This window comes from Morone saxatilis, unplaced genomic scaffold (assembly GCF_004916995.1).
Source record: "Morone saxatilis isolate NCDOM2014 unplaced genomic scaffold, NCSU_SB_2.0 Contig17, whole genome shotgun sequence".
NCBI classification, from domain to species: domain Eukaryota; kingdom Metazoa; phylum Chordata; class Actinopteri; family Moronidae; genus Morone; species Morone saxatilis.
This window is the reverse complement of record NW_023339729.1, coordinates 20519706-20534346: the sequence shown is the minus strand read 5'-3', so window position 1 is coordinate 20534346 and position 14641 is coordinate 20519706. Positions and strand designations below refer to the sequence as shown.

Here is a 14641-nt window from a genome sequence, read left to right as displayed (position 1 = left end):
AGTAGATTAAAACAGCTTATTCTAAGGTAACGAAAACACAACAATTCTTATTTTCAGATGATTATACACTAATGAAAACATACCAATACAATTTATATTCCATTTCTGCCAATAGATCCTTCTAAATGTTACAAACCGGACCTTTAAAATGTTCAAGAAACTCTGATAACAACAGTGAGACATACTGTACATTCAAATGATATGCAGTTCACTCATATTCCCCATTGTCTTTGTGAAGGCCAAGTGCTTGATATATAATTTTAAAAGGAACCGAGCAATTCTATGACAGATTTTAATTACTCGGATACCATAGACAACAATCCCGATAGCTTGAAGGAGGTGTGAGAAATCATCAATCAGCAGCAAATTATTTCATTTTTGATTAATCAGTTGAGTTTTTTAATTAACTGGATCAGCAATTAAACATGATTAGATTCTATTATTGATTGTGTGATTCTGTAGCAATCAGGTTGTAAGCATTTTTATATATTTTATCATAATAAAAAAAACATTAACAAAAAACTTAAGTTGAATCACGCTTTCTTTATTTCCTAGTAGAAAATGTCTTCTGAAATGGCTTTCCATTGTCTTTACCATGGAAATGTATTGCTCTTGAACAATATTTATTGTAGCAACAACCAAATATGAATAAGTTTAGCATGGATAAGCACTTTGGACCTTTGAGATCCTTTATTATTTGTTTCTGAGCTTTATTCAAATCACTGCTGGCAAGAAACAAGGTTCCCACCAAATTCCACAGTGCTCTATTTCACTCTCCCTCACTTTTCGCTCACACCCTTTGATTTCTCTCTCTCACTTCCCAGAAAAAGCTTGAATATGTTCCAATATGTTTCATCCTGATAATATATCTTTTTATTTTTATTCCCTGCTTTAAAATGTGAAATGTTATATCTTAGCAACCAAAGTTTTGAGCAATGCTCCATTTTTTCAGGGTTATTGGAACCTGATTGTGACATGATTTCATTTCAGGAAAATGGACCAGTTTTATAAAGTTTATGACCTGGCTGAGACTTATCACCAACCCGCTGAATTAAATAACAAGGTAACGTCCGATAAAAGCCATGGCTGCTACAGTGTTCTGTTGGACTAGGGTGTTTTTCAGCTTTGTGTATACAGATTGTATGCTCTGGAAATTGTCTTTTTGAAAGGCATAGAGAGATTTGGGGTTTTGGATGCAAAGTAGCAACAAAGCCGCAAACTCAGTCATAATACTAGTAGTGCTTTTTTATAGATTAAGCTTGGTTTTTTAAAGAAAAAGAGGTTGAAATCTGTTTGTGTTGCATTTAATCAAGTCCAACCTGCATTAATAACATTTAGTTTGCATCACATCTGTATTATTGACATTGTTTATAAGCAAAATAGATATAATCTTGCCACATCAAAGCCAACATATGACTAAAACCTGGATAAGTAATGGTAAAACTTTGCTTTCCTCAACCCTCTTTTGGCAACGCAGATGAGAAGTGAGTTATATGTATCAAATTCCCACCGTCCAAGCTGTTCACATCCTCTCCGCTGACATTAGCAACCCTAAGGGCTCAGTTGCCAAGCAGGTCACAGTGTGCTTCAAATCACTCCCAGACGCCTCTTTCTCCCAGACGCAAATGAAAAACAGAAGGGGCCCCCTTGGCTTCCCAGAGAAACCAATATTAGTAAGATGGTGAAATATAATCCTCCTTGTTCCTTACAATGGAGATGGAAATTTATTTATTGGTATAAGCAGCAGCATTAACACATGGTTAACATGTTAAACCAATGACAACAAACATATGAATTCCATTTTTTTTTTTTTTTTACAGATTATTATGAATCGCTTCGATGAATAGTGGTAAAATAATACTGTACAGATATGTTCTTCTGTACACAAGTGTGCAAAACACTCCAACTAAAGAAGTGCAAGTAATGATACACACAGCATTCACACACATGCTAACACACATTCAAACACACACAGGTTTACATGTATTCACAAGCAAATAGTATAAGGCAGTATAGTTGTTTGGTAGCTGAATATGACTTCTGCCTAAAAGAATAGTTCTCATAGTTTTGAAAAATTACCCTTATCACTTTCTTACGCAGCGTAAGAAGAAAAGTTAATTAAAAAATCGATGCCTCTCCAAAGTCGGTCCTGCAGCATCAAGTTAGCTTAGCTTAGCATAAAGACTGGAAACAGGGGGAAGCACCTAGCCTGGCTCGGTGCGAAATTCATAACATCCACCTTTTATATGGATTAAACTAACTAGATAATTACATGTTAATTAGTCCGCTTTAGAGGGGCTTACAGTTGGATTTTGTGACATTTAGACAAAGCCAGACTGGTTGTTTCTTTTGTGTCCAGTCCATGCTAAACTAAGCTAACCATCTGTAGCTATAGCTAAACATTTATTTCACAGACAAGAGAGTAGTATCAGTCTTCTCATCTAACGCTGGGCAAGACAGCCAAATTGGCATATTTTCCAAAATATCAAACTATTCCTTTCATTTACCACCAACATTAAATACTAATTTGCCTCCGCCATTACACAGGTAATGTAGTCTGGGTAAAATACTTGTTACTGCAATATAACACTTTATAAAAGTGGACACCATATATATATATATATACACACACACACATATATTCTATGGGTTATACAAGCATACATGTCACAATTATTTGTCATATCTCACAGTTCTTCACAGTGTTTAGAAAAGCACTAATTCCTGTCCATTTTTGGTCTATGGTGGTATCAGAAGTATCATAATGCATTACTTCATATTTATCATTTGCTTGACATGTGCTTACACTTTATCTGCTCTAAAACCTACAACTCTCTAATAGATTTTTGTGCCCGTGTATCTTGGCTTATTCTAACACAGAAATCTTTCATTTTGGATTACTAAAGTCTTTGGATCAAGACTACATGAAGCAGAAATGATTTTTGTTGATGTATGGATGATGAAACTTTTTGTTCTGACACATTTTCCTCTTCTCCTGATGAATCAGAGAACACAGAAAGAGTCAAACATGAAGCAATTGAATTTCCAAATATTCTTCTAATTATACTATAAAGTAGCTCAATATGAGTGTGAGTAAAATACACTGTACAACCACTCACATGTTCAATGTAAAATTAATTGTTGCTTGAGTCAGTAACATGCTTTCTTGTTTTCCACCGTCAATGAGTGAACTCCTGGGGACAGCGCATACTCATCTCCCATCATTCCCTCTGACAGCACGCAGTCTGCTTTTTTCTTCCTGTGGCTTTGTGCATCCCTCCCAGTAGTGTTGCCCTTTACAGGAATAGCACGCTCAGCTACTGATTGAGAGTAATTTATAGTCACTGTTCAGCTGCATCCTGTTAAGGAGTCCTCCTCCTCCTCATCCCACTCTCCCCCTTCTTCTCTCACGCTACAGCGTCACTGTCTGTGGGTTTGAGAATACAAGAAGTTTGTTTTAGGAAGTTTCACCCGCTGAGAGGATTGGGCAACTTCAGAGCATTGTACACTAACTCCATTGTTTGTTCCTTTTAAGTCCAGTTCCTGATCCATCTCTGTCAGTGGTCCTAAGGATGTGCATTTGTTGTCTGAAAAAGTACTTTTTGATGTGTATATTTTAGGGTGAGCATTGGCTGCATTTTACAAGCTGGTGGGTATATAGAGGAAGAGCTTGAAAAATATTCCCCAGGTCAGAGATCAGTCGCTGTCTTTCCTGATGCTGCGATCAGTGTGGAGGTTGTTGGGCTCGGGGCTTTTACACTGGATACTGGTGCCATTCATGGGTCCGATGCTGCTCAGCTGGTTGTCAGAGTAACACCAGCAGCACAAACACGACTTGAAGAAAATGTGGAGAGAAGACAAGAGAGAAACAATGTAAAGGAATAGTTCATATAAAGTACATAAAAAATACACTTAGCATTAAGACTAAAAACAGGGGAAAACAAACTAGCCTAGCTGTGTCAGAAGGTAAAATATCCACCTACCAGTAACTCTAAAATAACAAATTAACATTCTATATCTCATTTAGTTATCTATCTATCTATCAGTCTTATTCGTACAAAAGCCAAAATGTGAAATTGTGTGAAAAAAAAAATTGCCCATTTTTGGAGGGCTAACATTGAGTGTTAATTAGTTTGATTTATAGGTGCCGATCTTTCTATCTTTGAACAAAGCCAGGTAAGTGTTTTCCCCTGTTTCAAGTCATTATGCTAAGCTAAGCTAACAGCTTGTGGCTAGCTTCATAAAACAGCACATTGTTCACCATGTGCTGCTGTTCTCTCGTTTGCTCCCCCACCCTCCCGCCCACGACTCCTGTAACATGCAAACTAGAGGCATGGTTTATCACCAGCTTTGCGGTGTGTGACCTCAGCCATAAAAAGTGAATACATAAATCACCAGGCTGCTTTTACATGTTGCTTATGGAATGTCATCATCGTCACAGCCTCTGTGTCATAGAGACAAAGGCCAAAGGAGGTCACTGTTTACTTTACTGGCCAGACTAAATCTGTGTATGTATGTAAGTGTGTGTGTGTGGTGTGTGTGTGTGTGTGTGTGTGTGTGTGAGAGAGAGCGAGAGAGAGAGAGAGAGAGAGATTACGAGTGAGCGCTTGAGCTTGTTATATTCATTAATATCCATCTGTTGGGAAGAACAATACCTTGAAGCAGTTCTTAAACTTCTTGCTGACAAAGTAGAGGATAATGGGGTTTATGCAGGAGTTGAATGTTATAAGGTTGAGACTAACATGATCCAGGACCAGCAGGAAACTGAAAATAGAAGAAAGACTTATTATCATCATTCACCAAGGAGGCCATTTAAACTTTTTTTTTTGAAAGCACAAGGTTACTGTGCATTTTCCTGTAGACCTTTACGTAACTTTTGTGTAAGAGAGTTGTTTCACCAGGAACTCACCTGAGCAGCTCACAACGCTGCCGATCCCTCTCGTAGTAAACCATCTTTTTAAGGATCCTGCTGAGGTGCAGTGGGAACCAACAGAGGGCAAAGATGAGGACAAGGCAGAAGACGGCCTTGGCCACCTCTCTCCTCTGCAGAGAGAAACAACAGATTTCGTCCACAATTAGAGAGAAGATGACGAAGTTTGTGTAATGAAAGGTTAGAGGTTAAAACCATGTAATAAACACTGACTGTGGATTTATTTTACATCCTCAAAAAGTTGACCAATGTTGCTTTTAGTGACATAAACACCAATTATGTAGGTTTATTAGGTTAAGGGTTTGTAAATGCATTATTATTTAAAATTATTGTCCAACCTGTTTGAGGTGCTCACTGAGGACTATCCGAAGGCTGCCGTTCCTGTGGTTGAGCATCTCAAAGGTCATCAGAGCGTAGAACACAACTATGCAGATCAGTGGTACACAAAAGTAGAAGCCAAACAGCCACCAGTCCTTTGCATCCCTGTAGAACTACAGGTAAACAAGCACACATGAAACAGTAAATTACACTTGATACTGAAATAATACTAATACTGTGACCCAGTAGATAAATAAAAATAGTTTTTCGTGCTGCAAAACACATCATCCAAGCTGCCCAATTACTCTTCCACACTACTCCACCATCTTCTAAATGATGTGTAGTACTGCTGAAAGAGTCTTTTAAAAACCCAAAATGGGTCTAAACATTCCTAGGCCCTATTACAACTTTCTTTACACTTTACACATTTTCTGTAATTGCCCATTTCTCACCAATAGTTCCCATTGCACCTCCTTCTATCTGCAAAGTGAGGATCTCTCTTTAACCAATGACATCAATTGGGATAATATACCCTACAGAAGTAAAGAGAAATGATGAATGAATCCATGCTTTTGAATCTATATTTTGTAACTGAACCTGACTCAGACCAACCACCACCAGACAACCCCTGTACTCCAATGCCATTGCAGTCCATGTGAGTGCTACATGTGTGGTCTATGCAGTTGAAAGTCTGAAAACAAACCACTTTGGGCCCATCTGGCTCTCTGTGGTTCTAAAAAAATATAGTTGGCCAGCTCTTTAAAAACACCACAATTTCAAAATCCTACAAATTTGATTGAACCTTATTAAACAATTTCCATGAAAATCAAAAACAAAGATTTTATGTCTTCAGATTCACTCCAGACTTTGGCCTTATGTGCTGCCTAGAGACAAAACTTCAAAAATCTTTTAAAGAAGAAATGTGTTATTTCATTGCTATTAAATAATGCTGTTAAGAGGCTACATTTGCTCAGACCTCAGCATTATATTGCTGATATTTGAGAGATAGTTTTTGTGCATATGGAATAGATGTGCACATGTGGCTCAGCTTGAGGCTCCAGATTTCAGGCCTCAGTAATTGCACTTGGCCTGCAATCAATTATGTGCTCCAAGGATGTGAAAAAGGCCACAATCACTTGGAGAGAGTAAGTAGACCAGGTTTATTTCTTAAAGTGATACTCAAAATCTAATAAAATAGCATAAAATACTTACTTATATATACCTATATATGATTTTGCTGTTTTATTGCTCTGAAAATATATTTCCTGATAACCAAAATAGCACACCAACTGGCCTATAAAAACACCTATTAACTTCAATCACACAACAGCTTTTTAGGCTGAACTTGCACTTTCACTTTAAGTAGTCCTCATGCAGGTGTGATGCCTATCTCATTCATTCAGTCGTGTTTTGTCTCTTCATTGCAAAATTCCACTAGCCTTCCGTATGAGTACCTTGACACAGTGTACTACACAGCACATGTTGGCCCTAATACAAGCAAAACACTGGGACACAAAAGCTCTTGATGGAAATTTTCTTATCCAAAAATGATAAGAAAAAGATGACAGCGTACCAACATGAAGTTGCTCTTGGGGTTAAGCATGCAGGTGTGAATGGTTTCGTTCCTGTAGTTGAAGGTGATCATGTCGAAGCCGATAGCCTCCGGTATTGCCAGGAAGAACGACAGCACCCAAATAGACACAATCTCAATGACTGTCAACAGGGGGATGCCCACTCCCTGAACTCTGCTCCAGGATGCCACAGCCCTGTATCTGTTAAGGGCAGATACAAGCATATCAAATGGATTAGACATATTAAATTGATTAGATTAAAATAATATGATTAGGGCAAATTCAGTTACTGTGGTGGGAATGATTATCATATAACACTCTTGGGATACAAATAAGGAAACTCCAATTATAAAGTATAAAATGTAATACGATTACCATGATATGAAAAAACTAATATTAATTAAAACAGGGCTGCAAGGGTTCAGCTGCTTTCAGTCACTGCTCCATCATTAAATAGAAATCAGTATTGTCATCATTTTCTTTGTCTCTCCTGACTGACAAAGCTAACAACATTTTCTTTATGCATGGCAGCACACCAAACACAACAAACTGCTTAGTCAGCAAAGAATATCAAAATGTTAAGAATTAATGAGGAGAGATGATCAATTGTTTATTTTAAATATCTAATATTTATATTTTTGTGAAGCCTCCAAACAGACTGGCCCATGTTGGCAGAGAGGTCTGTCTGTTGGCTTGTGTTTCCCATGCACTGAATACTTGTTTGCTTGTTTGTTTCATTAATGGAAACCACTTGTCGAAATGTTTTAGTAAAATCCTACATCAAGATTTTATGGCAAAAACAATATATTTTTCATGACACATTTGAATTTCTCTGTTGAACAACATGGCGGCATTTATATTTTACCAAGTGGTAATGTATCCACCTTTTTATCTTCCTCCAACATTGAAAAGATACAAAAGAGTCTCAAGTACTTTGTGCATACTTTGTGCATAACACACACACACACACACACACACACAGACACACAAAGATATGCTACACATTTCCTGGAAACAAATGGAGAGCATCTGCTCTTGAACACAATTGTACAGCACTGCAGCCTGTCTTTTTCTCATAATAGAGGTCATTAAATATGTCTGCCTAGTTGAACCTTGGAGCCCATTCAAAGCAGGCAGGCAAGCCTCTTATCTCTTAAGTTGTGTCTGGTGCAAAAAGTGAGATGACACTGAGTTTCAGCACTTCATGATCATCATTTATTCATTAGGGGATTTCTATTAAGGCACTATTAAAAAGAACATGTCAGTATAGTTATTAACATCATATATAGACGTGTGCATATATCACACACACAGGCATATAAAATAAGTGACTGTAAGGAAGTAAAGAGCATCTTTTAAAGGAGCTCTTCACAAAAGCTTTGAATACTAAGGCAATAAATAGAAGAGCAGAGGGATGAATATTGTTCCAATGAGACTCAGTATTGACTGACTGAGGCCTTTCCTGAAAGTGATCATCATATCTTTGGAATGTTCTTCTTTCAGGCGCCAGGATGAACTCAAACCTCTGCCACTTCTATATATTTCTATGGAATGATAAAACAAAAATAAAACCTTCTTCATGAGAATGAGAAAAAATGTCCAATTAATTCCCTAAAGTCTACCTCAGCACATTGTATGACATAATAAATGTATATTTTTTTCTACTTTACACAGATCAAGATTTTCAGAATATTCATATTAAAGACTCTTTTACTGGGCTACCAAAACTCACCCTCATATATCAAAGCTCTAGATGTGAATAAAGCAGTATGGAAAATTAAAGCACTGACCTGTCAACGCTGAGGGCACACAGGTTGAGAACAGTAATGCCCACAGAGGCTTTCTGCATGAAGGGCACAAGCTTACACAGAAACAGGCCAAAAGGGCTGTCGTCAAAAGGCCAGCGCGACGCGAGGAGCTGGTGGGAAAAGCACATATGGTAACTCTCACATAAACACTTGTCTAAAGGAATTAAATCACATTTGTAAACATTAATATGACAATATAACATAACATGCACATTAATATGATTTGTCATTAAATCTCTGTTTGGCTTAGTTGATCTGTCAGTGCAAAGTAAATTATTTTAAATATGTAATCTGTCTTTATCAATCTTTAGGACTCGTCTGACTTTTTTTATTAAATTCATGCTGACCATCATTCAAATCTATGTAAGGCAATTTTATTGCAGTCCGAAGGACATCAAAGACCTCTCAACGTCATCTTAACGTCAGTGTGAGTTTAGCCTCACATTGACCATATGGAGATCATCAGCTAATATAAACAAACATACAACCTTTCAAAACAACAACTACCAAACCTTAATAATATGTCAATATGTTATCTCTCAGAGCCCCTTCCACAACCTCTTATAATATTACTTCCTTTGGGAAAATAAGTCACGGCCATGTGAGTTGAGACCTTTGTTTCCATCAAAGTGGTTTTGGCAGTTTTTCTTCAGTACGATATAACTTGCGTAAAACAAGTTTCTCAAAGATGAAGCTAAAGGAAGAACTTCATGGTGCTTCCTGGCCCTCTATTGTTGACATGTGTCGTTTAAGTTTCCCAGGAGCGCAGAAAAGCAGCACAGAGGAAAGAGCCCACGTCACTATTTTTAGAGTATAAGAGATGACTATTTCTGGAAACACTGAGGAAGTGAACAAGGGGCTTTAACATGTTTTCAACATTGTGACGTGGCTCTTTCTTTGTTTGTGCATAAACTGTTCCCCCACTGAGTTCATTGTTTCCTTTTGCCCATGTGCTGCTCGGACAACAAAGTCAACAAAGTTAACTCTAAACAGGTGGCTTTCTCATTTTTCACTTGTGAAATGGCATTTCCCATAATGCACTGGAAAGATCAGGTTGACTGATCCATTTTGCCATCATTCTTGATTTTTATACAGAGCATGACACTATTTACTGGTGTAAATCAATCTGTAGTCCAAAAGTAAACGAAAGTGTTGTGAGTTACAAAAAATAAATAAAATTAAAATGAACAATGGCTCCCAAACTGATTCTTTGGAATATACAGATTCATCATTAGACAACTAGGCTGACTAGATATTTTAATGTTTTCTGACAGCTTTGTTTGTATCAGTATGTTCATAAACAGGAATACATTTAACTGAACTTTTAATTATGACCAGAATGAGACACACTTGGTTTTCATTTGATTTTCACTACAGTTTCAGTCAAATGTTTTTAACCTCACTTTTACTGGGATAAAACATTATCGATGAAGAACTGAGTTCAAAACTCCACACGTGATTCATCACTTGAGTCGCACTGAGTATTTGTTGTTTTTTGGGGAAAAAAAAAAACCTCTAGATAAGGGTAGTGACTAATGTCCCAGGTCAATACAAGGCCACTGGCATGTGTGACTGCAGCCTGATTCTTATGTTTATTTAAGTCGGCCATATCCCTGCTCCTCTCATCACTAATCTGCCCACACGAGGAAGATAATGACGTCCAACTGATTAAACTTTCCCGTCTATTTGCACACTCCCATACACCCCTTCCCGCCCCCCCCCCTTTTGCCGTCTGTAATATTCCACTTTATCTCTGTGTATCACCTCCATTGTTGCTGCATTTCATCATATTAACACAGAGACCTGTCACTCAGCAGCTTGGCTTTGAAAATAAGGTTAAGACTTTAATTAAACATGCACCAACAGAGTGAAAAAGGTACCTTGTATACGTTGATGGGGATATCAATGATTATGTAGATAAGGTCCCCCAGTGCCAGACTGGCAATGAGGGCGTTTGGCCCGTTCCTCATGCACTTGTGCTGGTATATAATCCTCAGCAGGGTGGCATTGCCGACCAGGCCGATCACAAAGACAGTAATGGAAATGATGGTGTTGATGTACTTAAAATAGTCCCTAATAGAGGTATTTACATCGCACATCGGATGTGGTACTGGCTTCTTTACGACAGTTTCATTTGAAGATCCCACAGCTTGTGCATTAGGGACCCCCAGGTGGAGGCCAGGCCCCGTACTGGGACTGATGGTGCTGTAGAAACTTGGAGACTGGAGGGTAGAATGGACCAGAGAGCCTGCGAGAGGGCCCTCCTTTGCTTCATCTCTGTTTATCTGGCACATTCCTCTGGCTGCCATACAGGCCATCAGCACCAACATATGCGCAGCTGGAGTGCCCATTATGGAACACATTTGTAGCTTTGATTTCACTTATTGAAAGACTGTCCCAATATATCACTGGTGAGAAAAGAAAAGAAATAACAAGAGGAAAATTATTAAATTATTTTTCTGACAACACACAAAAAAGCCCAGCAACTTCACCAGTTGTTTCGCATTTTGCTTCCACTTAAAATCAAACCAAAGTGGAATATTATCCGTTACAAGAAAGTTAAACATCATTACTGTCCTTTCAAAAGCTGTGAGGAAGTTAATGAACTTCTTCAAGACTTCAAAAAGGTTTTGCCGAGGGGGCACAGATGGAAGATGCCAGGACTAGTTACAGTCATGCAGTTCAGGATGAGGCATCAGCAAAATGGGCATCTTGTTTGCTCTGAGTTGTCCCTGGAAGAAGGAGCTGTCGGTTATGTCTTTGCGTCAATAATGTTGCAGCTACACAGTGAGGCTTTGCTTGTTCTTATGTTGTTTTCATAGTGAGACCCTTGCATGGGTTTGCAACCAAATGATTTCCTCAGTTTTGCATTCTCCCCCTGTTTCTAATTTAGAAAGGTTTAAACATGTGGTTAGAAAACAAAGAGCTTTTTTTTGGTTAGTGCCGCAGGGCTGATTTTCAGTCAGAATTTTTCAATGCAAGCAGATGATCAGAATATAAGTACAAAATACATAGTTATACCTCCGATTCCCCTTTGAATCCTTTGTTTCTTTATTTTAGTTTACTGTTATTATCTTGATATATTCACCTTTACTGCCTCTTCACAGGGAAAACAGCACACTTTCTGGACAAAATCAGAGTTATTCATTCCCCAAACTCCTAGTAAAGAGCAGATAAAGTTTCAAACTGTCAGATCGATAGTGAAGCCCTTTTCATCATGTCACAGCACAGGCAACTCTTATAGCCCAGAGTTCTTCCTGTTCAAAGTCCCAGCTGTCACCAAGTACACAAAGAACTATTTAGCAGCCAGCCCTTCAAGTAGCATCACAGTTTAGCATCAGCATGACACTGCTGGGATCTGTGACAGCACGCAAACTGATCTATCCATAAATAATAAATACGTTTGGTTTTCACCTACCTTCTCTAAAATGTCTGCCTGGCCCCCTTGGAAACCGTCAGGCAAACTTTCGGCTGAAGCCCCCAGACATCTGTATCACATCACATGAGTAATTAACGCACTATCAAAGCCGCACCGTATCCCACTTGGTTTGAGCAATGCACCCGTCTGCTCTGAGGTGCCTTCGCATTATGGCTTAGAGTTTGCTGTGGAGAGTTTGCAGTATGTCTGAGTGTGTGTGTGTATGTGGAGTTGTGTGTATCTCTGCGTGTGTGTGTGTGTCAGAGCACCAGTGAGACACTTTGACTGGGTGGGATAGTAAATCTCCACCTCCCTTTGGTAACAGACTGGGCCCCCCTTTGGATACATCACCCCCCTCTCCCCTCTCTCTCAGAGGCACCGCCTGCTGACAGTCATCTCCAAGGCACACACATACACACACACACATACACATGGGCAGGGGCATCTGGGAGCCCAACGCCCCTCCAATCTGCCCCTTTCCATAAATCCCTCCTACCTTCTCTCTCAATGCTTCTCTGCCTCACATTATGTCTTGTATACATTACATGTAACTGTTTCCTCACACGAGAGGCAGCAGAGATTAGATGGGAGTGAGGTAGGCACGAGGAAGTCAGTGTCCATGTTCAGATGTTGTGTTTCCTTAATTTCAGAGGGGGAAACAGAGACGGGAAATGGGAGCTAACCGTCAGCCTGCCTTTACTTTTACAGACTAACTGCTGTGTGGGTGGCCGAACCACATCACCCTGTTTTAGTCTTGCTGAACGTAAACTTCAGATGCAGAGTTGTAATAAAGCTTCATATTAGTGGTAAAATGTGGATAATTACTGTGTGGTAAATTACAAGGAGGGGAAAAAGCCTAAATCAGCATTCCCTTCAATTTACCAAACATCTAAATTACAAAAATCCCAAACCCTACAAAATCCAATAAACTGGTTTTCCTTGCATGCAAAAAACAAAACAAAAACAACACATCCTAAACAGACAGTGATCTGTGAGATGACTAAATGCCTGAAGGAAAGAAGACAGTTCAATGCCAGAAGAGAAGAGTGCTTCTACATCAGTGTCCATTATGGATTCCAAAATGGACCATTTATCATGATGTGTGCTAAGAGCAGGAAGAAGGCTATCAAAGTCACCACAATCTGTCTTTCCCACTGCCAAAGAGCTGAGACAGCAACTGCTTAAAGGGGAAAACCACTCAATTAAAAACATTCATTATGCAACTCCCCATTACCTGAATTCCGTACATATTTGTTAAAAATGGCCGATTCACACGTGAAGACAAACAAATAAATATGTGGAAAAAGGAGACATTGTCTATTGACAATGAGTGCATGATTTTATTTTGATTGTTTTTTATTCAAAGTAGTAGTAGTAGTAGTAGTAGTAGAGAATAGACTTTACAAAAGTCAAAAATACACCTTCAACTAAAATACTATATCATGAAAGAAAGAGAAATCTGGGTTACGGTATGATACTCTGTACTACATGCACACAGCGCACACATACAAACTAACTCCTATTGGCTGTTTCTCTGAGACCTTCAGTGTCAAAGGGCGCTGATTGAGTATCGTCTGACATGGCTCTATTGTGTGTTTCCAATCCTTTGTTTCTTTAACCATTAAGATATTTGTTTCTTTAAAATTTTCACGTGAAGCAAGCTGTTATTCTTTTTGTTACAAGCTTCTTTCTTGCCCACCAAGTCATCCAATATAAACTCCAAAATATGGAATTTGTTAACCATTCCAAACATTGTGCACTCCAAAATACACAAAAATGATACATAACACAGTTTTCTCACTGTTATGGTAAGGTTTGGTGAGGATTACACACAAACAGTGACATGGTTAAGGTCAGGGAATGCTCATGGCATTTAAACAATCAGTGCTGTCAGTCTTATTTTTTTTTGCTAGCCATATTATACGAATACAAATAACTTTTTTATTGTAATAGGGCTTGTAGAAATATAACTTCAACCTATATTGAACTATAATTACAATTACAAGCAATTAGTTTGTTATTTTTGCCAGTGTAATTCAAATTGAAACATTTTGTAAAATTAAAATGATTTTCTAGATTCTATGTATAACATCATGCACTGATTACATATAAAATAACAATTATATAAAAGTTTCCCATAAAACACTACCATGCCTAAAGCTTTTGGGGTTTTTATGCTTCTTGCGGGAACATATAGATTGAGTGTTTATGGTTCATTTGCAGGTTATTTTCCTACAGTTAAATGTGACTTAATTGGGTAATGCCAATATTTACAGCCATTTAAAATTAAAGGGATCGTGTTTTCTTTAATTGTAGTCATGAATTTATCATGGCTTCTGAATTAGTTATGGTCAGCAGTGGCAAATATTTAATTTATTGGAACGTGATTTGCTGACGGCATCTGATTTCTTACCCCTATCTTTTTTTTTTCCAAAGTCCCTTGATTGTTGGCAGCTTCTATGACATTTTAACTTTTGAGGGGGTAGTAGAGTCTTTGTTAGTAAATCCATTAATATATAAATGATGAAACCTTTACCTGCTCCCAGTTGCTTTGGCTTTCATGTTGTTGTTGTGTTGTTGTTTGGATCGTAATCAG

General features: G+C 38.2%; 1 protein-coding gene across 2 annotated transcripts; it reads right to left on the bottom strand.

The window, feature by feature from the left end:
* Window positions 1-1701: 1701 nt before the first annotated feature.
* Window positions 1702-12315, bottom strand: ednraa (endothelin receptor type Aa). Of its 2 annotated transcripts, XR_004796684.1 has the most exons (9): window positions 12046-12315; window positions 10508-11035; window positions 8610-8737; window positions 6822-7020; window positions 5269-5421; window positions 4910-5043; window positions 4656-4764; window positions 3120-3834; window positions 1702-2995 (listed from the first exon to the last, which is right to left on the bottom strand). XR_004796684.1 is itself a non-coding variant. In XM_035660675.1 (8 exons), exons 2-8 carry the CDS (start codon window positions 10988-10990, stop codon window positions 3697-3699), a joined length of 1344 nt encoding a protein of 447 aa, XP_035516568.1. In that variant the 5' UTR covers window positions 10991-11035; window positions 12046-12315; the 3' UTR covers window positions 1702-3696. The 2 variants fall into 2 exon arrangements, 1 of the variants encoding a protein (XP_035516568.1); XM_035660675.1 differs by having other exon boundaries at window positions 1702-3834.
* Window positions 12316-14641: the final 2326 nt, after the last annotated feature.